Here is a 23284-nt window from a genome sequence, read left to right on the forward strand (position 1 = left end):
GGCGTGGCTCCACCCATCAGGAAGGGGCAGAGGCAGCACATGACCTAGGTGGGAGGCCTATGGAGAAGGGGAAAGCTGAAGAAAAATTAAAAATATGGCTTTGAGGGAGCTGATCTGTGGGGGTGGCACAGACCTGGGGAGGCCGTGTGCCAGAGGCTCTCTAGCTAAGTAGTACAGCACAGCCCACCAAGAAGTTGGGGGTGGTACACATGGCTGAGTGGATGGGAGAAAGGAAAGGAAGGAACGGAGAGAGGGGAAAGAAAGAGTAACAATAAAAAAAGCCAAAAAAAAAAAAGCAATAAATAAATAGACACTTAGAGAGCCAGTCACTTATGGTGGCGCAGACCCAAGGTGGCCACGTGCAGTGATCCTACAACCGAGCTATGCAGCACAGCCCCTCCAGATGGGGTGGGCGGTACACAGGGCTGGGTGAGGAAAAGGAAAAGAGAGAAAAGAAACAATAACAGCAAAAACAAACAAACAAATCACAGCCCTTCAAGAAGAGGAGGGGATGGCACATGGAGCTAGCTGGGCAGGAGAAAGGAAGGAAAGGAGAGAAGAGAAGCAGCAAAAAAGCCCAAAAAATAATATCAAAAAAAAAAAGAACAAAGCAAACAAACCAAACAATCACAGCCCATTAAGGAGGAGAGGGAATGCCACATGGGGCTAGCTGGGTGGGAGAAAGAAAAGAAAGGAAGGGAGAGAGAGAAAAGCAATAAAAACAAAAGCTAAAAAAAATTTTTTTGAATAAACAAAAAGAGAAACCAAAAAAATCATAGCCCGTCAAGAAGGAGAAAGAATGGCACACAGGGCTAGCAGGAGAAAGCAAATGAAGAAAGGAAAAGAGTAAGAAGCAACGACAACAACAAAAAAAATCAATGTCAAAAAACAAACAAAAATACAAACCAAAAAAAAAAAAAAATGGTGCTGACTGTCAGTGGCAGGGCAGATTCCTGTGACAGCGAGCTAGTGTCTCTCTGGCAGAGCAACTGTGGCATGTTGGCAAGCAGCAAAGTCCTCGTAGAGGGAAGAAGGATGAGGGGAGTGGGAAAGCGTGTATCCCTGGTTAATGAGTGCTCCGTCTCCTGCTGGAAGCTCCGTGGAGTTGCCTCTCTGTACTTCCTGTCCTCAGTCCTTGGTGGGCTGAGGCCCAAGAAGGCAAATCCAGGTGGCGGTGAGCTGGTATCTCTCCAGTTGAGTGACTGTGGCCTGTAGGCAAGCAGCAGAGGCCTCATACGGGAAAGAAGGGTGTGGGGTGAGAAAGCGTGTATCCCTGGTTACTGGGTGCTCTGTCTCCTTTCGGGAGCTCCATGAAGTTGCCTTCCTGTACTCCCTGTCAGAGCTCTTTGGTGGCTGTAGCCCAAGATGGCAAATCCAGCCACATTAGCTGATATGGGACCTACACTCCATAGCTCTCCTTCTCTGTTCTGTCAGTTTCTGATTCCATTTGGTGCTTGGTTGAGTTCTTTATTTCTTCATTTGTACTTAGAGTTCCAGAACTGACATTTTTATCTGTTTTACTTAGTTTTTCAGGTCTTTGCTGCCGAGGGACGGCATGGTGCTTCTGTCTATAGCGCCATGTTGGCTCCGCCTCCTAGAAAATGGTATTTTTGATGACTGAATGGCTAAAAATTAGGAAACGAATCTCTGTGTATGATAATTAAATGTAAACTTCAATACCTTTAAACAGTGGACCGTAGAGAAGCCTTAATGCTCCAGTTTCTTTTGGGACCAGTTCCATTTTATTTCTGTTCAAGTGGAAGTTGCTTTGGAATTGGAAAAAATGCCATTTTTTCTTGCCTGTCACCGTTCCTTCTACATTGACGAGAGTTTACCATGCTAAAACAACTAACTGCCTGTGTGTTTTCAGGTGGGAGTTAGTTTGAGGCAACCAGGATAAGAAGCTGAAAATGGATTTGGAAGGTAATTTAGATGTTTTCGGGGTCTCCCCAGCTGAGTTGGGAATCAGCTGAGATGTACGTGCTGAAAATATAAAATATCAGCTTTATTCTTAAAAAGGCTGATATTGGAGAGTCTGGTTTAGATCTAGTCAGAGGACTTCATAATGCTGTCTTGAATTGAAATTAATGTCCCAGAATTTCAAGCTTTTCTCCTGGGAAAAGAGCCTACTCTTCTAGGCTTACTGCATGGCTAAGAGCAGATGAGAATCCTTGCCTCCGATAAGCAGCTGGCTCTCAAAAGAGAGATGGGGAGGGGCTAAGCCAAACATGCTCAGCTCCATCTCACAAACTGAGCAGTCAGATCGTTTTTTTTCCATGGAGAGAAAGAACTAAATTGGGAGGTGGGGAGGGTAATAGAAAAGCTAGGAGTATCATTTGAATGGTATCCCCCCAACATGGAAACAGGGGAAAAGAAATTCCTCCCCAGTACGGAAAAGAACAGGTTAAAAAACCCACACTACATTGGAGACTGTCTCCTGACCTAGGTGAGTAAAAGAAGATTTTTATATCTGTCCTTAAGAAGAAAATGTAGCGTCTTACCCAACAAGGTAGGGTAATTGTTGACACCAAGGATGTCATTTTTAGCATACTTAATGAAATTAAACAAATAAGATCTCTTGTTCTAAGTAGGATCTGTCTCTGAAATCTTGTTCAGTTCTTGTTGATGTTGATCTGTCTGTGGGCTGTCTTTGTTCTTATTGATGTCAGTCTGTCTCTGGACTGGTTCAAATGGTCTGCCCCACTTAGGTAATAATTCCTACGCTCCTTGTTTGCTTTATAACATTCCTTATTCATTTTAGAGAACGAGCAAATGTATTTGTTCCTGAGTAAAATTGAAGGAGATTAATGTTGGGAGACTTGCTTTTGGTGTTCTTTAGAGGAAAACGGATCCCACTTGAATCCCGGAGCACTAGCTCCCATACCTTGTTCTATCTTGATTAATTTATAGCATTTCTTTTTTCTAATGGACTTTAACTAGGACTTCAGAAGTAAGGGGAAGAAAAAAAAAAAGTTGATGAAGTTCATCCCCACAAGCAGAACAGCCAGTTGAAGGGGAGCTTCTCTGGAAACAAAACCAGCTTTTGAAGAGCCTAGGTGACTCTGGAGAGGCTAAACGAATATGCTCAGTACAATTCAGTGAAGACAAGACTACCATTTTGACTTACGTTTTCTAAGAGTTCTTCAAGCTTTTAACTTTATCACTTTTTTTGTTGTTATTGGTATGTTTTTCCTAATAATAATATGTGATAATTTTAGTGCATAATTAATACATGAAAACCCTTAAAATCAAAATAGTGGAGCTTTTAGGGACAAGAAAAAGTTAGGAAGCTCTTTTATTCCAAACCTTTTTGTGGAATGAAGGAACCCCAGTGTATTAGTTAGGAATCTTAGCAGCAGGAAGCAAGTTCTACCAACATAAACAAAAGGAAAAGTATTTTTGAAAGGATATTAGGGAAGTTCATAAGGCGGAAGGAAAAAGCTGAATAAACAAACTGAAAAGGACAGACCCAGGGCAGCTCTGGCCGAAGGAGGAAGAGGGGCTTTTCCCTAGCACATTACTGTAAAGGTGACTAACCTCCAGTGACTTTTTGGTTTCTTTCCATTTGAGTTTAAAATTTCCAGAAGTAGACTATGCTTGTGAACATAATGTTGTGAGGCAACAGTTTCCCCTCTACTCCAGTTGTTACCACATAAAAGCAACAAGATGAACTGGAGGAGGATTTTTTTTTTTTTTAATTACACTCGTGGCAGTATGGAGAAAATTGGGGACAAAACTAAAATCAGTGAGAACAGAATTACAATAATGGCAAACATTTGTTGAGTATTTACTAAGGACCAGACACTGTCTGAGGAGCCCTGGTGGTACAATAGTTAAAGCACTGGGCTGCTGACCAAAAGGGTCAGTAGTTCGAACCCACCAGCCAGTCTGCAGGAGAAACGGCCTGGTGACCAGCTCCCATAAAAATTACAGCCTTGGAAACCCCATGGGGCAGTTCTACTCTGTCATATAGGATTGCTATTATTTATTACCGACTTTATCGTTATTTATAATTGGCATACAGCAACAACAACAGCATTATCTTGGGTATATCGTGTGCATTATCTCTTTTAATTCTTACGATTTAAGGATAATAATGTATCTCACATTTCAAAAAACTAAGACTTGCGGAAGTTAAGTGGTGAAAAAAATAGCTAATTAGGAGCAATTAGTGTACCGTTGTAGTAGTTCAAAGCAAAAAATGAGAAGAACCTGAATTCAGTTAAGTGGAACCAGTGAAGCTCAGAGAATGATTATATATGAAATGCAGAAAAGGGAAGAATTCAAGAATAACTCCTGGGTTTCTAGATCAGAAAGTAGTTGGACTTTTACTGAAAAGGAGAAGAGTTTTGGTGATGAAGTATTAGCGGGCATTTGATGAGTTAGGAGCCCTGGTGGCACAGTGGTTAAGAGCTGTGACTGCTAACCAAAAGGTTGGCAGTTTGAATCCATCAGCCGCTCCTTGGAGTCTGTATGGGGCAGTTCTACTCTGTCTTATAGGGTTGCTATGAGTCATAGCAATCGGTTTTTGGTGAGTTAGGTTATTGGTATAATGTGTTTTAATTGCCTAGGGGCCTGGCCTTTATTCAGTCTCTGCTCCACACAGAATTCCCTATGGCCTACAAAGCTGTACCTCTCTTAACTCATTATATATTGATCTTTCCCTCATTCAGCGTGTTTTAGCCATACAGGCCTTCTACTTTTCCTGAGTGCCAGGGTCCGTCTTGCTCAGGGCTTTTGCACTGTCTGATTCCTCTGACTGAAGTGTTCTCTGCCAACTGACTGAAATGTTCTTTGCCAAGCTGTTGTCATAGTTTTTCCCCTTCTTGTCACTTACTCTTGGGTCAGATGTTACCTCTTCAGAGAAGCCTTTCCTGAGTACCCTTCTTCGAAGCCATCTTACCAACCACCTCCTGCCTTGCTGCTTCCTGAGCCCAGTCACCTTTCATTGCACTTATCACTACCTAAAAATGTGTCAGTTGTTTATTGCTGTTTACCTTCTCTAGGTTATAAGCTTCATGAGAGCAGAGACCTTGTCTGTCTCCTTCATCTACACATGAGGATAATCTCTAGCATATAAAAACTCGATAAGTATGTATTGAAAGATTAGAAAATCCTATATGTGAACCCAGGGTGACTTACTCATCTACTTCCCTAAATCATGGGTAACTAACAGCAAACTGTAAAATGTGAATTAAGACATACACATTATGCAGATGCACAATTAATACAGCTTAAAGTTCTATAAAGAATTTACACACAGTAAGCCCATTGTGAAAATTATAATTTTGTTTAATCTTGTTATGTCCTTAGTGGCAGATTTTAGAAATGGAAATTTTGATGTCTTTTTTTCCTTGAACCTGAGGAGAAATTCATCTTTGTTAGTTGCAAATTTTCCAGACTGACTTGTCTTTTCTCTTTAAGGCTCAATCTCAAGACATAGTTCCAACAATAGGATTCAGCATAGAAAAATTCAAATCATCCAGGTAATTCACTTTATTTATACTTTGATTAAGGAGCTCTGGTGGTGCAACGGTTAAGCTCTTGGCTGCTAACCAGAAGGTTAACAGTTAAAACCCACCCAGTGGCTCCACAGAAGACAGACCTGGTGATCTCCATCCATAGAGATCATGACCAAGAAAACCGTATGGGGCAGTTCTCCCTTGTCACGTGGGGTCACTGTGAGTCAGAATCAACTTGATAGCCACAACAACAAAAATACACTTTAATTAAGAATCTATGCGCAATTGATTTAATTTTGTTTTAAAATTTTCTGTTTATATATACACGCACATATATGTACACATATACATGTTGTTTTTCGTTGCTGTCAAGTTGATTCCAACTCATGAGTGTGTGAATTTATATTATATATGTTTTTACTGTCAACTTCCACCTACCAGAATGTAAGCTCCATGAAGATAGGGATTATTTGTTTTCTTCATTGGATGTATCATTTGACACTGAAAAAATGATACATAATGGTGAATCCTTTAAAAAAAAATTTTTTTTTAAGAAATATAACTAAATGTTAATAATGGTCAATTCTGGGTGGTGAGAACCTTGGAGATTGTTACTTAGCTCTTGGTACTTTTCTGTATTTTTTTTTTTAATTCTCTCAAAAAATTAAAATTTAAGGAGGGGAAAAAAAAGCAGTGGGTGAAAAATGACACTGTTAGATCTTAGGATGTTCATTCTTAAAAAGAATAATTTGTTGTTCACAAGCCTATAGTCATTAACGTATTTGTACCACCACCTCTGAAGAATATTGAATATACCATGGAATAGTGACTATACCATAAACTGCCAAAAGAACAAACAAATATCTTGGAAGAAGCACAGCCAGAATGCTTCTTAGAAGCAAGGATGGTGAGTCCACATCTCATACTTTGGACATGTTCACAGGAGGGATCACTCCCTGGAGAAGGGCACCATGCTCGGTAAAGTGGAGGGTCAGTGAAAAAGAGGAAGACCCTGCACGAGATGGATCAGCACAGTGGCAGCAACAATGGGCTCAAGTGTAACAACAGTAGTGAGGATGGTGCAGGACCTGGCAGTGTTTCGTTCTGTTGTACACAGGGTCGCCGTGAGTCAGAACTGACTCCACAGTACCTAACGACAGCAACCTCTGAATTATTTTTCAGAATTTAGGGTTTAGAGAAACTATGGTAACTTCACAGGCAAAAAAGAGTATCTTTTTGTATGTTACTTATTGTAAAATCATGTTTATATTCACTAAATTCATATTTTAGAGTTTTTACTTGAGAATTGGTAATTTGTTGAAAATAATTTGAAATTTTAAGTAAAAGTTGCACTTTAAATTAAAAAAATTATAATTTAGTCATTTTATTAATTGTTTGCTTTTTGTAGTTTGTCTTTTACAGTGTTTGATATGTCAGGTCAAGGAAGATACAGAAATCTCTGGGAACACTATTATAAGTAAGTACATTTGTGAATGTTGGTCAACTAGATTATATTTTGATATTAATGATTGAATATGATCATAGTTTATTATTTTAGTAAATAATTATTAGAAATCTAAAAGATTGCATTGGCTTGGTTGTAACCTTGATTTTTCATACAATTTACATTAATTTACAATTTTATTGATTTTTCATATAATTTTTATTTCCTAATTTAAAGAAATATGATCATCTTTCACATTGCTTCCCAAAAACTTCAGGTCTTTCATGACCTTGGGCTTTTGCATGTGCAGTTGTCTGTTTTTAGTGCCCTCTTTTACCCGACTGCTGTCCAGTTTAAGATTAATACAGCCATCCTTTAAGAACAGCTCAAAAGTCTTCTCTAAAGTTTCCCTGTTTCTCCCAGTTATCCTGTCCTCAGTGCTGTCATAGTACTTTGCCCGTTCACATATCTGTAATCATTCTTATTGCATTAAGTCCTGTATCATTGCTGCCTCCCTAGTGGGATTGTGAGCTCCTCAAGGGCAGCGATTATTTCTTATTCAATTATTTCTTCAAGTCCTAGCACGATGCTTAGCATATTGCTCAGTAAATATTTGTTGACTAATACAGTTAAAATAACAGTACTAATTCTAAAAGTTAATCCATTTGTTCTGTGAACAATTCCAACCAAGATATTTTCTAGCATGTGCAAATCAAAAAAAAAGTCAAGTGCTCCGTAATTACTTCAGATTCTAGAAGAGAGATGAACAACTGTCAAGGTACTAGGATCCAATCGTGTGCTACCTCCTCAAGGTGTGCATGTGATATTAAAGCGAGTTCCTTAACGTCTAATATTGTTAGGGCTCCTTCATCCAAGAGCAGTATAACTCACTTTTTGCCGTCTGAACTTAAAAATACCACTAAATTAAACTCCCTTTTGTTATTATGCATGTGATGACTGCCAGATCAGATTTAGATTTTGATTAACTCTTTCCTGCTTATATATATAGGAACGAACATTGCGTTCTTCTGATGTGAATGAACCAAAGGAGATTTATTCCAGATATTCTTTCTTTTCATTGAGGACTTTAATAGGTTGAAAGCCAATTTAAATCATAGAAATCTGAAGGACCTCAGAGGTAGAGAAAAAAGAGAGTACTCCAGATTTGAAAGTCAGTTTAAAAAAGGAAAAGTGATGTATTTGTGGTGTCCTATATTAAATTCACTGGAGAAATGTGGGATTTTTGAGAAAACCTGTTTTCAATACAGAATTTTTTTATCTCTCTTCCAATTAGTTTTACTAAACAATTTCTTTTTTAAAGATGTATTTGCTTAAGCTACTTTTAAAAATACATATTTTAATTACAAAAGAAAAATGTACATAGAAACTTGTATTTGAAAAATGAAACTTTTCAGATTTTAACTCCTTTTTCAGAATCTCTTTGGAAGAAATTGATAAATTCAAGAATATCGTGGTTAAATCATAGATTGAGTGGTGAATACAATTACTGTTGAGAAGTTTACAATAATAGTAAAATTATTTCCTTTACCTCTAATATTTTTCAGATTATGAAAGAACAAGTGAATTTTTATCTTTTTGACTAGAAGGGGTTAAAAAGATTAATAAAGTTTACCACTGGCAAAATGAGCCACTCTTACGAGTGGGAATTTTTTTTTTTTTTAGTGTAATTTATCAATATCTGTTGAAATGAAAAATGTTCATACGCTCTGGCCAGCATTTTTACTTTTAGAAATGTATCCTGCGTCAAGGACTAGTGGGTAAGGATATACAGAAAAGAATGTGCATTAAGCATTATTTATAATGACATTTTTTTCAGATCTCAATTACGTAAAGGAAAATCGTATTTTTAATATAAATATGTGCTTAGTGTATATGTTGCTGTTGTTGCTGGTTGTCCTCAAGTTGATGCCGACTCTTTGCGACCCCACGTGTGCAGAGTAGAACTGCTCTGTAGGGGTTTTAAGGCCATGACCTTTCAGAAGCAGATCTCCAGACTTGTCTTGTGAGGAGCCTCTGTATGCATTTGAACCACCAACTTTTCAGCTAGTAGTAGAGCACTTAGTTATTTGCGCCACCCAAAGACTTTCAGTATATATAGAGAGAGATGAAAATGATTAGAGGCGTATGCACCAAACCATAAATAGCATTTGTTTTTGAAGTAGTGGGATTATAAGAGAAGTTCACATTCTAATGTATGAGTTCGTATGCTAAATACTGTGTAATTTTTGCATATCATTCTTATAAAAATAATAAAGTGTAAAATATAAAGTGCATATTTTTAAAGGTGGAAAAATCTAACAAAGAATGTAGAAATATTATTTCCCATAAGTCTCATTACTCATAAATTCACCATTGTTAATCTTTTTTGTATGTTTCTTTTTTTGCAATATGTAATATATACTTTAATAATTGAGAAGAAAGGAACCACCTAAATTATGTATTAGGTATATTTTTCATCCTACTTTTTTTCAGTTAACATGGGCAAATCAGGAAAAACACAGTGACTATAACTCTAATGGTTGCCTAATATTTTTTTATAATACTATCCCAAAATTTGCTTAATCATTTCTGTATTTGGAGGCTATTCTCAGTTTTTGAAGATTATAGACAATCCCTGAGTTACTATCTCTCCGTGTAAATCTTGGAGCCCTGGTGGCACATTGCTTAAGAGTTCAGTCTGCTAAACAAAAGGTCAGCTATTTGAATCCACCAGCCACTCCTCGAAAACCCTGTGAGGCAGTTGTGCTCCGTTCTGTAGGGTCGCTCTGAGTTGGAATCAACTCAGCACAATGGGTTTGGTTTACATAAATCTTTGTCATAGCTTATGATTCCTTAGAATAAATTCATAGAAATAAAACCGCTAGCTCAAAGTGTTCAAACATTCTTAAAGCACTTGGTATGTGTTTCCAGTTGTTCAGTTTCTGTGTCCACTAGTAATGATAATCTGCATTATCATTTTTAAAAAAATGGTGGGAGAAAATGATTTTGAAAAGGTTTGTTTTTATATTTCTTTGAATACTAATGATATTGAACATTAAAATCTTAATTTATGACTGGAATAAAAGGTTCACGAAAAAGTACAAATGTCCAATAAATATATGAAAAAATGCCGAACCTCACTAGCAATTAATGATATACAAATTCAAAAAAAAATGTTAGAATGTCAAAGATTGAAAAGAATGACAGTAGTCAGTACTGGCAAGGGAGTGGGAAAATTGGTGCTGGTGGGAGTGAGTTGTACAACATTTCTGGAGAGCAGCTTGTCAGTGTTTATCTAAATAAACTTCATGTATTCCCAGAAATTTTACTCGTAAGAATAAATCTTAAAACATCAGAAAAAGTTAAAAAAGTGTGTAGGAGGATGTTTATCTCAGTTATACCTAATAAGAAAAATTGGAAACAACCTAAAAAGCTACCAATATTTGATGGCACATCCATGCAATGGAATCCTTTATAACCATTAAAAGAAAGGTGCAGAATAATCAATGATTTTAAAATTGCTGGCGTGATGCGTTAGTGAATCCTTAAATCAACTCATTTGCTGGCTATCCATCTTTAAAAAAATCAAATAGAATAAAATAAAAGCTATTAGTAAGTATTGTTTTTGAAGACTTTTATTTAAAATGTAACTACGCATATTTATGTGTAGTATCTCAAGTATGAAATGTATTTGTTTCTCACTATAAGCATGTGGCTGTCTCACTGTGGGTTATGGTAGAAAAAATTTTGAGAAGCATTGGTGTGGAATTTTAATGTTTGATGTTAATGCTCAAACTGTATTGCTAAAAAAATCAAGGAAGTACATATATATGCCAGAAACAGGGTATGAAACAGCACATTTCCATTTAAAATAGAGAAATATATGCACAAAGAAAAGTATCAGAATTGACATATACCAGAATAATGCTAATGATTATATCTGGGTAAAAAGATTATTTTTTAAATTATTTTTCTCATATATTCTAATTTTTTTAAACAAAAAAATTAATTTCTTGTAATTTTTTTAATACAAAATAGCAAGTCATGAAAATTATGATACTATTATCCAAGTTAGATTATTTTGCATGATATGTTAATATCATGTTAATGGTTAATATCTTAGTCACTCACATAAATTAATAGGAACACCCAAACCTCTAATGTTAAATGGACATAGGACATAAACAAATAATACACAGGTTAAGAAATGCAGATGGATAGTGAACATGGAAAAATTTGTAAGTGTAGCTTTAATTTTTCTTTTTATGTTATACAGAGAAGGGCAAGCCATTATTTTTGTCATCGATAGTAGTGACAGATTAAGAATGGTTGTGGCCAAAGAAGAACTTGATACTCTTCTGAACCATCCAGGTATGTGTGTGTGTGCGCACATGTGCATGCATTTCAATTTCTGTGTTTTTGTGTTTAGATGTGATGTTTTGCTCTTTTGTGTTGGTGAAAGTGTTATTACACTAATTATCTCTTATTTAAAATTTTTGAATTTTAAAACATAGGTTCATCATGCAGAATTCATAATATCTTTACCTACGTTTTCTCGGTCCCTGTTTTGTTTCACCTAAAATAAAAATCACCTTTTGTTCTGATTACATAAATAATATGTGCCAATAGCAAAAACACAGACAGAAAAAGAAAGTATAAATCCTTGTATTTCAACACCCATTAAAATTTTGGATAACGTCTTTTTATGTATTTCTCCATGTGTACATACAATCACGTGTATATGTTTGTGTGTGTGTATGTGTTCACAGCATTTCATACATATGATTTTTATTGTGGGAATGCTTTTCAAACAGATCGTCTCTGTTTTTAATCTCCAACTTCTAGTCCCCCAAACCCTTTCCGAAGATATTAGCATTAAAAACTTGATAAGTTTTTTTTTTCTTTCATACCTTTCATATATACCGTATTTATTCACACACAAAAGATACCATATTTATTCACATACAAAAGATATATATAGAGTTGGGGGCTATGAGAACCGTTTTTACCAAAATGAAATCATATTCTATACACTCTTCTGCATCTTCCTACCCTCAGTAACACTACATGGAAATACTTCCAAGTCAATTAGTGTAGCTGTAATTGTTCTTTTTAATGGTACCTTAGATGCCATACTATGGGTGTCCTACAGTATATTCAACCATTCACCGTTCACTTGTTGATAGATATTCTTTTTCCCCCCACTATAAACAGTGCTCCAAGTACCTACTGTAGTACTCTGCATTAGAGCCTTATTGTTGATTGCCACGAAGTTGGCTCCGACTCAGGAACCTTCACGTTGTCTGATCCTGGACCACCCTTGCAATCATTGCTATGTTTGAACCCATTGTTGCAGCCACTGTGTCAGTCCCTCTCATTGAGGGTCTCCCTCTTTTTCACCAACCCTCTACCAAGCATAATGTCCTTCTCCAGCTATTGGTCTCACTTGATAACATGTCTAAAATATATAAGATGAAGTCTTGCCCTCCTCACTTCTGAGGAGCACTTAGCCTGTACTTTCTCTAAGACTGCTTTATTTTTTTCTTCTTGCAGTCCACAGTATATTCAGTTCTCTAAGGTCTTAGCTGCAGCTCACAAATTTTGTTACTTTTTTTTCTTATTCTTTGGTTCAAAATATTTTCTAACTTGTAATTTCTTCATTGACTGATGGATTACTTACTGTCGTGTTATTTAATTTCCCAAATATTTGGGAATTTTCTAAGTATCTTTTTGTTACTAATTTTTAATTCCATTTGGTCAGAGAATGTGTGCTGTATGATTTAAATTCTTAGAAATATATGTTCAGCATGTGGTTTACTTGGTGACTGTTCCATATGCAATTAAGTAGAATGTGTATTTTGCTGTTGTTGGTTGAAGAGGTTTATGGGTGTCAGTTGATAGTGTCGTTCACATCTTCCACATCCTTATTAATTTTTTATTTACTTGTTCTATCAGTTTCTGAGAGGGGGATGTTAAAGTCCCATCTATGATTGTGGATCTGTGTGGATTTCTCTTTAGTGCTGTCAAATTCTGCTTTATGTATTTGGAAGCTTATTTATTAGGTACATACACATTTAGGATTGTTTTTATCTTCTTGATTGATTGACCCTACTATAATATTGAAATGCCTTTTGTTTTCTCCGATGATACTTTTCATCCTGAAATCTACTTTGTCTCATATTGGCATACCACATCAGGTTTATTACACTGAGTTTGCACGATGTATTTTTCCCATGCTTTTACTTTCAGCTTGTTTGTGTCCTTGTGTTGAAAGTGTATTTTTGTATATAGCATGTAGATGTGTCTTGCTTTTTTATTCATTCTGACAATCTGCTTTAATTGGGGTATTTAGTCCATTTGCATTTCATATAATTATTGTTATGTTGGAATTTAAGTCTGCCATTTTGGGGCTTTGTTTTTTGTTTTGGACCCATCTGCTCTCTTTTCTTTGTTCTTTCTTTCCTGACTTTATATGGGTGAATCAAATATTTTTAATATTCCATTTTATAGTTATGCTTCTTGCATTATTTTTAATGTTGCTCTAGAGATTTCAGTATTCATCTTCAGTTTATCACACAGAGACACAAAGGTAGACAAAAGAACAGAAATAGGCTGAAATATGTTTGATTTAGAATATATAAGAGTAGACATTTCAGATTAGCAGGGAAAAGATACTGTTAGTAAGTTGTGTTCAGAGAATTTAGAAAGCCATCTGAAAAAACTATGTTATTTACTCCAGGATAAATTCAAGCTGGCTTAAAAATTTGAGCATAAAAGTTAAATCATTACAACAGCAGAAGAATCTATGGGAGGATTTTAAAAATAATTTTGGGGCAAGGGGAGCCCTTTCTAAGTATAACACAAATCTAGAATCTTTAAAAGAGTGATGAATATGACTACATAGAAGTTTTTAAATAGCAAAAAACTTTTATGTAGTCCATGAGAAATCAAACGCAAATGACAAGGAAAGGAAAGTATTTACAGCTCATGTCACAGCTATAGGGCTTATTTCTTTATTTTTTAACATGTCCCTGCAAATCAGGAAGAAAATAAAAGCTTAATAGAAAAATGGGAAAAGGATATGACCAGATAGTTAACTAAAACATTAAATATAAGCATCTTTTAAATATATGGAAAAACTTTTCAGCCTTTCTCAAACACTAATAAGCACATTGTGATAGTACTTTTTACCTGTCACCTGTAGGGTTGCTGTAAGTCGGACTTGATGGCACTAGGTTTGGTTTTTTGGGTTTTTTAATCATACGGAAAGATAAAAAAGATTTGTTAACACTGTTTTGGCAAGGGCAGTGGCAATGCTCATTCTTACGCTTTCTTTTTGAGATATAAATTGATAAAAGTTTTAAGGGAACATAGTTTGATAATCACCACCTGTCACAATAACAATTTACACATTCTTTGTCACAGCAGTTCCACTTCTTGAATTTATCCTACAGTCATACTGATCCATGTACGAAGTTGCTTATATACAGTTTTATTCATTAGAGCATTGTAATTGTAAAGATTGGCAACAACTTAAATGTATCTCAGATGGGTACTGGTGAAATACATTAGGTACATAGTACTAAAAGATAGAATACTCTGCAAGTGTTAAAATAATAAAGAAGCTACTCTCTGTGTACTAATATGGGAAGATCTCCAAAATATATAAGTTAAGTGAAAAAAGAAAAGCTTAAAACAGTAAGTATAGTATGCTACTCTTTGTATAAAAAAGTAACATACAATACTTATATTTTCAGATGTTTCTGGAAAGGTGCCGAGAAACTGATGCTATGGGTTGCCTTCTATAAGGAGGGCAACGAGGTACACCTGGGACAAAGATGGGTTTTTTTTTTTTTTTTTAATACCATTTCGTGTCTTCTGAATTTTGAACTATCTGTATTATCTATTGAAAACAATTTAAAAAAAAACTTTATACAATTTTAACAAAGTGAAAATGTCTTGTTAAAATATCTCACTTGTTACTTATAATACTGACCAAAATCTAAAATCAATATCTAGTTTATCTTCCTTCTACTTTCTACTCGAAGCTTACCACCTTTTTGTTGGCAGTAAAAATGAAACAAAAAAGTATTTGACCCTTTTGTAAGTGCTGCTCTGTAACTACTTAATGAGCCCCACACCTGATCTCCATCTTTGTTTTAAAGCTTCTAACCAGAGGGTAGATAGTCTTAGAAGTATTTTTAAAATTCTGTTATCATTCAAATATGTCTCTGGTAGTATGTCTCTTTAAATGTTTATTTATATGAAGTATGCAAAGGAGTGATTAGAAAACAATTTTAGTGGATTTCAATTTTAAGGATTTGGAAAAAAAAAATGAACCAAGTTGGAAATGTGATGATGGTCTTGTTTTCTCTTTTAGATATTAAACACCGCAGAATACCAATCTTATTCTTTGCAAACAAAATGGATCTCAGAGATGCAGTGACATCTGTAAAAGTGTCTCAATTGCTGTGTTTAGAAAACATCAAAGATAAACCCTGGCATATTTGGTAAAGTTTTATATTTTTGTTTTATCATTTCTGAAAAATCTAGCTTCAGCTTTGTTTTCCTAGCGTAGTGGGATATAAGCTAAGGATTTTGTCTTATAGAATTGTGGAATTCATGAATATATTACTGTTACGACCTTTTCAAATATATTTTAGGATAAAAAAATATAAACAGTTCTTACAATGGAATAACGTAAAGCAGCCCACTTACTCGACCATGCATATTTCCTTCTACACATTACATCAAAAAACCAAAAACCAAACCCATTGCCATTGAGTCAGTTCCAGCTCATACGCTCCTATGATCCTATAGAACAGGGTCGAACTGCCCCGTAGGGTTTCAAAGGAGTGGCTGGTGGATTTGAACTGCCGACCTTTTGATTGGCAGCCAAGCTTTAAAGCCACTGCTCCTCCAGGGCTCCACACATTGCATCTGTCAGGTACAACCCCATCTCAGGCATTTGCATTTGTCACTCCTTTTGCCTGAGTCATTCTCCCAGATAAATTTGCCTGGCTTGCTATTGCACTTCCTTCAGAAGAGAGACCTCTCCTACTACTCTCTAAAATATCACTATATTCTACCCCTGTCACTTTTTCTTCCTTTATTTTTGCTTTGTTTTTCTATTACATGTGACTTTGTGTGTGTGTGTGTATATATAAACATCAGACCCATTGCAGTTGAGTAGATTCCAGTTCATAGTGACCCTATAGGACAGAGTAGAACTGCCCCCATGGGGTTTCCAAGGAGCGGTTGGTGGATTCAAATTGCTGGCATTTTGGTTATCAGCTAAGTACTTACTACTACACCACCAGGGATGTACGTATATACATACATACGTACAAACACACACACACACGTGTGTATATCATCTGTCTCCCTATATTAGTGTGTTAGCTCCATGAGAACTTGGATTTTATTCTGTAAGCCCTATATCTTAGTTACGTAGTGTTGCCAACAACAACAACAACAAAATACCACAAGTGGGTGGCTTTAAAGAACAGAAATTTATTTTATCATAGTTCTGGAAGCTAAAAGTCCAAAAATCAGAGTCTCAGCTGTGTCGATTCCTTCTGTGGGCCTCTGTCCTAGTTCTGGTGACTGCTGGCAATCCTTGTTCTTTTGCTGCTTATGGATACATCTTCCCATGGTGTCTGTCTTCCCCTGTGTATGTGTGTCTCTCCATGTCTATCCTACTTTTTTTTATAAGACACCACTCAGAAGGGATTAGGTTTAGAACCCACACTACTTAACATGACCTCATTAGCATAGCAAAAGAAAAGCCCTATTTCCAAACAGGGTCATATTTACAGGTATAGGTGCTAGGATTTCAGCATATCTTTTTGGGGGACACAATTCAATCCATATACCCTAGAATAGTGATAGTGCCTGGTACTTAATAGGTACACAATAAATATTTGTTAAAATGAATAAATAGATATGGAACTATTGATCTTGTTTAGACATATTAATAAGGCTGAACTTTTAAATAATTATTAGTGTCCAAAATTATTTAAAAAAAAGAAAAGTTGCTGTGGAGATGACTCCAACTCATGGCAGCCCCATGTGTGTCAGAGAGTAAACAGTGTTCCATAGGGCTTTCAAGAATTGGCTTTTCTCCAGGCCTTTCTTTTGAGGCACCACTGGGTGGACTCAAACCTCTAATCTTTTGCTTAGCAGCCAAGCACATTAACCATTTGCACCATCCAGGGAGTCCCTAAAATTATTATTGTTTATCTGGAAAACAGGTTCTTACTAATATATTTAACTCCCATGTGCCATTCTATCAAAATACTCCAAAAAAGATAACCAGAAGTTTTATGTTGGATAAAATTTTAGTGTCTACCGTTTCTTTTTTTAGTCAACTCCCTTCCACTCACCCACACCTCTGTACTGCAAGATGCCCTTCTCTTGCCAGAGATTTCCCGTTTTTATAAGAAAGTATCTGTGGGGAAAGGCTGGACACAGGCAGTGATATCCACTGCCTCTAGAAGGGAGCCAGAATATGAATCAAGGAGGTGGTAGAGCTCAGAACCCTTTAGATTCCTCAGAGCTAGCCTTGGTGCTGAAAGAGTAATAGTGTGGAATAACCAAAAAACCAGCTGCTTTCAAGTCATTCTGACCCATGGCAACCCCATGTGTGTCAGAACAGAACTGTGTTCCATAGTTTTCAATGGGTGGTTTTTCAAAAGATCACCAGGCCTTTCTTCCAAGGTGCTGCAGAGTGGACTCAAACCTCCAAACTTTCAGTTAACAACCAAGCGTGTTAACTATTTGTACCACATAGGAATTCTAATAGTCTGGAATAGAGCTTGAGAAAGTCCTGGAACTCCTTAGTACTCAAGTCCTCAGCATCTTTACCCAGGAATGAAATACTGTCTACCTTGAGTAAAACCCACTTTACCTTGGGATCAGAGGGAGAGTTAGTATTTACCAAATGATTCTTGAAGTTGAAATTTAAAGTTCTGTGATAAAGAGAGATTTTGCATAGGGAGACATCTTGAGACAGAACCTTTGTATTTCCCTAAATCATATATAAATTGATAACCTCTAAGTAGAATTTTTTTTATCTTTACATTATAGTATTATGACAGCTTTAATAGAAAGTACAACATTCAGAAATGCAGTCTTATTCATAAATGATACAGCCCTACTTTTAATTTTGAAGTAGAGATATTGAAAAAATATCTTTCTTCTTGAAAAAATTAGCAGCTGAATTCTAAAAGATTTATTTATTCAGTTATAACATCTGCATGTATTTCAGTGAGAAAAAGTAATATCCTGATGTTACAAGGATATGAAATATATTTCCATTTCTATATTTTCTCTGTATATATTATAGAAGAATGCCAAGTTTTTCTTTGGAAGTTGTCTGTCATTTCAACCTCTCACTAATTCAAACTGACCATCTCACTAAGTTCAAATCAGTGGTTTATTTATTAAGCTTGTTCTTTTTTGCAGTATTTTTAAAGCCTGTTTAAAATTGAGCATATATTTAGTCTTCTTTTCCAGTTTCTAGAGATAGAGGTAATACTCAGTGGCATAGAAGTAAAATATTTTATATCTCTTACACTATGTACAAGTAAATTTACTGGGCAATAAGGGAAAAATCAGAGAGAAGTATAATCTCAGAAATTAAAGGGAAATATTTTGTGATTTATTTTTTACTATTGTGTTTAAAATGTGGTCAACTCTGGTGATCAGAATCTAGTTATGTTACTGCTCCTCATGTATGTTCTGCGACTCAATCCCTGGTGTGATATGTATTTACTTATTTGTTATCTAGTGGGGGAAACAGATAATAAAACAATTAAATAAATATATAAAATGTCAGCTGGGAGGATGAAGAAAAATAAAGCAAGATAACAAAAAGAATAAAGAGAGGTGCTGCCTTTCCGAGACCTAATTGAAGTCAGGCGAAGGTTTGGAGGAATAGCTTTCTAGACGGAGGGACTAGCAAGGGAAAAAGCTCTTGAATGAGATTGCCCCTGATGTGTTTCAGGAACAGCAAGAAATCTGGTGACCTGGGAGGAATTGTAGGAGATGATACCACTGAGAAATAACCAGGGAGCAGATTATGTAGGACCTTGTAGGCATGGGTGGCATACTGGTTAAGCATCGGGTTGCTAACCAAAAGATCGGCAGTTCCAATCCACCAGCCTCTCCTTGGAAACCCTGTGGGGTCGCTATGAGTCGGAATTGACTAGACGGCAGTCGTTTGTAGAAATGGGGAGGACTTTGGCTTTCATTTTAGGTATAAATCTTACGTTTTTTTGAGAGGAAAGGTAGAATTCAAACATTTGGGACTTGTTAGAAAAAGATGCAAGATTTTTAGTAGGGTAGTGAGACCTCCAGAGGACAAGGATTTCTTTATCATGGTACTTTTTTGGGACTAACATGAGTGAGAAACTCAATACATTGATCTTCCTTTTTTTTTTTCAATTTGTATGTTGTTGAGAATATACACAGCAAAACACACATCAATTCATGGTTTCTACATGTACAATTCAGTGACATTGATTACATTTTTTGAGTCGTGCAACTGTTTTCACCCTCCTTTTCTAAGGTGTTCCTCCTCCATTAACGTAACTCACTGCCTCCTGAGAGTTCTGTCTAATCCTTCCAGTTGCTGTTGTCTGTTTGATCCCATATAGATAATCTTAGAGGAGCATAATGCTCAAGGCAGATGTTTTTACTAGTTAAGCTCAATTGTTTGGTTTTAAGAAGACTTCAGGGGATGTTTTTGGTTTAAGGTTTAAAGATTTTCTCAAGACAGTAGTTTTAGGGCTTCATCCAGCCTCCATAGCTCCAGAAAGTCTAGAGTCCACAAGAATTTTAAGCTCTGTTCTGCATATTTCCCCACTGATCTTTCTTGATTTAAGTATTACAGTTACTGATATTTTGCTGTTACAATCCGTAGTTGGCTTTGAGCAATTGTGTATCTCATGCTGGTTGTTTCTGTCTTCCTATGTTAAAATAATTCTATGACGTCATATTCTTAGTGTAGTAAGTAGTTCCTTAGAAGTAATTTTTGCTCTAGCACACTAAAAGGAACCCTAATCATTCAGAAAATTTAATAATATATACTGATGACTCTTGTAGGATCATTATGTTTTTTGAAAGAAAGTTACTAAATAACATGTTACAAGACAATATCAGTTCTGCATCTTTGCGGAAGAGTATTTGGTACTCCAAGAAATCCATATTTTATTAGTTTATATAACTTAATTACAATTATATATAAAATAGCATGCACGATAAAGATTTAAGTTTATTCTTTTAAGAATGGAAAGACCCTATAGTAAGTTCTTTATATACATTGTCTCAAATATTTAATTCTGACAATAACCATATGAAGTCAGAGATCAGAGGACAGTTTTATAGATCATAAAACTGAAGACAGGAGAACTAAGTCACCTAGCCAGGCTCCTGCAGCTAATATAAAACTGATTTAATTCTGCTTTTTTTTTTTTAATTCTTTGAGTTTACCAAGTTATAATTATGAGTGTCTTAGTTTGGTAGTGCTGCCATAAAAGAAATACCACAAGTGGGTGGCTCTAAAGAAGAGAGAGCTATTTTCTTACACTTCTGGAAGCTAAAAGTCCAAATCAGGGATTCAGTTGTTTGATTCCTTCTGTTAGCCTCTTTCCTAGTGTTTCTGGTGTCTGCCTGTGATCCTTGGGTTCCTTCTTTTGCTTGTAGACAGGTCTTTACATGTCATCTGTCTACCCCGTCTGTGTCTTTGTATCTATTCTGCTGTTTTTATAACTCAGAAGTGATTAGATTTAGGATCCACCCTACTCTGGTATGACTTCATTAACATAACAAAAAACTATTTCCATACAGTGTCGTATTTACATGTACAAGAGTTAGAATTTCAACACATATTTTTGGGGAACACAATTCAATCCAAAACAATGGGTTTATATTCCATAGATAATCAAATTCCATTTCAAAGAAATTCTCTTTGTCCTATGGTCAAATGACAAACCTATACCAAACATTTCTAGTAAATAAATACATGCTTTTGGGTCATGGGGGCCTGGCAAAGTGAGATGGTGAACGCCATAAAATTTTACACCACTGGAAGAATAACTTAAAGGGTGTATTTTTTTAATGTCAGTCTGAGTACTATTCTTAGAATGATAACTTTTTACCTACACACTTTCAAAATATGTATACAGATTTGAATAATGTCATGTCTTGTTCCTAAGCACTCAGACATTTATTTTCTATTTCACGTTCAATGCTTAACCAGTTTTGCTCAGTTTATGTGTTATTAGAATATATTAATTTGCCATGTGACAAAATTTTAATTCTTTGTTCTTACAGTTATATGATGTAATGAAGTGGATATGTTTCTTGTAAATTTTATTTCAGTGCTAGTGATGCCATCAAAGGAGAAGGACTGCAAGAAGGTGTAGACTGGCTTCAAGGTACATCCCAAAATACTGTGCATTTCCAGTTCTTTTTTCCTTTCCATTCACATATTTATTTCCTTGTTTACATTTTATTATCATATCATTGCTTTTTTTCCCTCATTTCCATTTTTTCCTGCTATCAGAAAAAACTATACAGTAAGTATCCAATATTTTGCACCATTTGCTTCTATTACATTTTTCTAAAGGATTTATTTAAATAAAGTAATTGCATATTTAAGATCAATATATGTAAAAACTCTAGAAAAAAATAAGTAGGGTAGTAAATTTCTATCAGCTCTTGTAGTAAAAACATATTTGAATTTTGAGATAAATGTTAGTCCTTACTGTCAGTAACCAAAAAATATGTACCATCTTTTAAGAATCATATACTCTGTATATAGTTCCATTTATGCAGAACGTGTTTATTCAACTTTTTGTGTGTGTTTGTGTATGTGTGTGCTTTAGGTGAAAGTTTACAGAGGAAATTAGTTTCTCATTAAACAATACACAAATTGTTTTGTGACATCGGTCACTAACCCCATGATGTGTCAACACTCTCCACGTCTCCAGCCCAGGTTCCCTGTTCCCATTTGTCCAGTTTTCCTGTCCCTTCCTTCCTTCTAGTCTTTACTTTTGGGCTGGTGTACCCATTTAGTCTCGTATACATGATTGAACTATGAAGCACATTCCTCACGTGTGTTATTTGCCCTATAGACCTGTCTAATCTTTGGCTGAAGGGTGAACTTCAGGAGTCGCTTCAGTACTGAGTTAAAAGGGTGCCTAGGGGCCATTCCCTCAGGGTTTCTCCTGTCTCTTTCAGACCAGCAAGTCTGGTCTTACTTTTTTTTTTTTTTTGTGAATTTGAATTTTCTACATTTTTCTCCTCCTCTATCCAGGACCCTCTGTTGTGATCCTGTCAGAGCAGTCAGTGGTGGCAGCCGGGCACCATCTAGCTGTGCTGCATTCAGTCTGATGGAGGTTGTGGTAGCGTGGTCCATTAGTCTTGTGGACTAATCTTTCCCTTGTGTCTTTGGTTTTCTTTAGTGTCCTTTGCTTCAGCTGGGATGGAACTAATTGATGTATCTTACATGGCCACTTGCAGGCTTTTGAGACCCGAGATGCTACTTACCACAGTCTGATATAGAACATTTTCTTGATAAACTATGTTGTGCCAGTTGAGCTAGATGTACTCAGAGACCATGGTCACTATCCCTCAGCCCAATAACTTGGTCCCTCAGGGTATTTGGTTATGTCTGTGAAGCTTCTATGACTCTGCCTTGGTCAAGTTACGCTGACTTCCCCAGTATTGTGTACTGTCTTACCCTTCACCAAAGTTACGACTTACCTGCAATCTAGTTAGTGTTCCCCCGCCATAACCATCAAAGATTGTCTCTTTCTGTGTTTACACAACTTTGAATATTTATAAATTAGTATTATAAATAATGGCATTTATGGTTTTGTATATATGTGGTTTTCTTTGCTTTTCATCAAGATAATAAACTTTGTTAGGTTGGTACAGGCTTTCTATGTTGTTAGATGCTGTCGAGTAGGCACGCAACTCATGGTGACCCCAGGTACAGTGGAACTAAATGTTGCCTGGTCCTGCACCATCCCCATGATCAGTTGCAGATCGAACTATTGTGATCCATAGGGTTTTCACTGACTGATTTTCTCAGTCTGGAAACTCCTGTGGAACCTGTTCCGCATGACACAAGCCTCCACTGACAGACAAGTGTTGGCTGTGTATGAGGTATATTAGCTGGGAGACAAACCCATGTTTTCTGCACGGAAGGCAAGAATTCTGCCACTGAACCACAATGCTCACACCTCAGGCTTGCTACAGGGAACAAATTAAGATACATCATTTTGCCTAAGGTAGGAATGGTTCCAAGTACAGTGACCCACACTGAACATGTTCTGAGTCAGGCCAAAAAATGAGGCCAAGGACTCCA

The 23284-nt window shown here is 36.1% G+C and overlaps 1 protein-coding gene across 1 annotated transcript in view; it reads left to right on the forward strand.

The window, feature by feature from the left end:
* Nucleotides 1–23284, forward strand: part of ARL6 (ADP ribosylation factor like GTPase 6) — a 45488-nt gene that overhangs the window by 16734 nt on the left and 5470 nt on the right. The window contains exons 3-7 of the mRNA XM_049857912.1: nt 5425–5486; nt 6871–6939; nt 11183–11277; nt 15287–15416; nt 21292–21347. Of these exons, the coding sequence (XP_049713869.1) occupies nt 5425–5486; nt 6871–6939; nt 11183–11277; nt 15287–15416; nt 21292–21347 (412 nt within the window). The remainder of the gene's footprint in view (nt 1–5424; nt 5487–6870; nt 6940–11182; nt 11278–15286; nt 15417–21291; nt 21348–23284) is intronic.

Source organism: Elephas maximus, chromosome 18 (assembly GCF_024166365.1).
Source record: "Elephas maximus indicus isolate mEleMax1 chromosome 18, mEleMax1 primary haplotype, whole genome shotgun sequence".
Classification (NCBI taxonomy): domain Eukaryota; kingdom Metazoa; phylum Chordata; class Mammalia; order Proboscidea; family Elephantidae; genus Elephas; species Elephas maximus.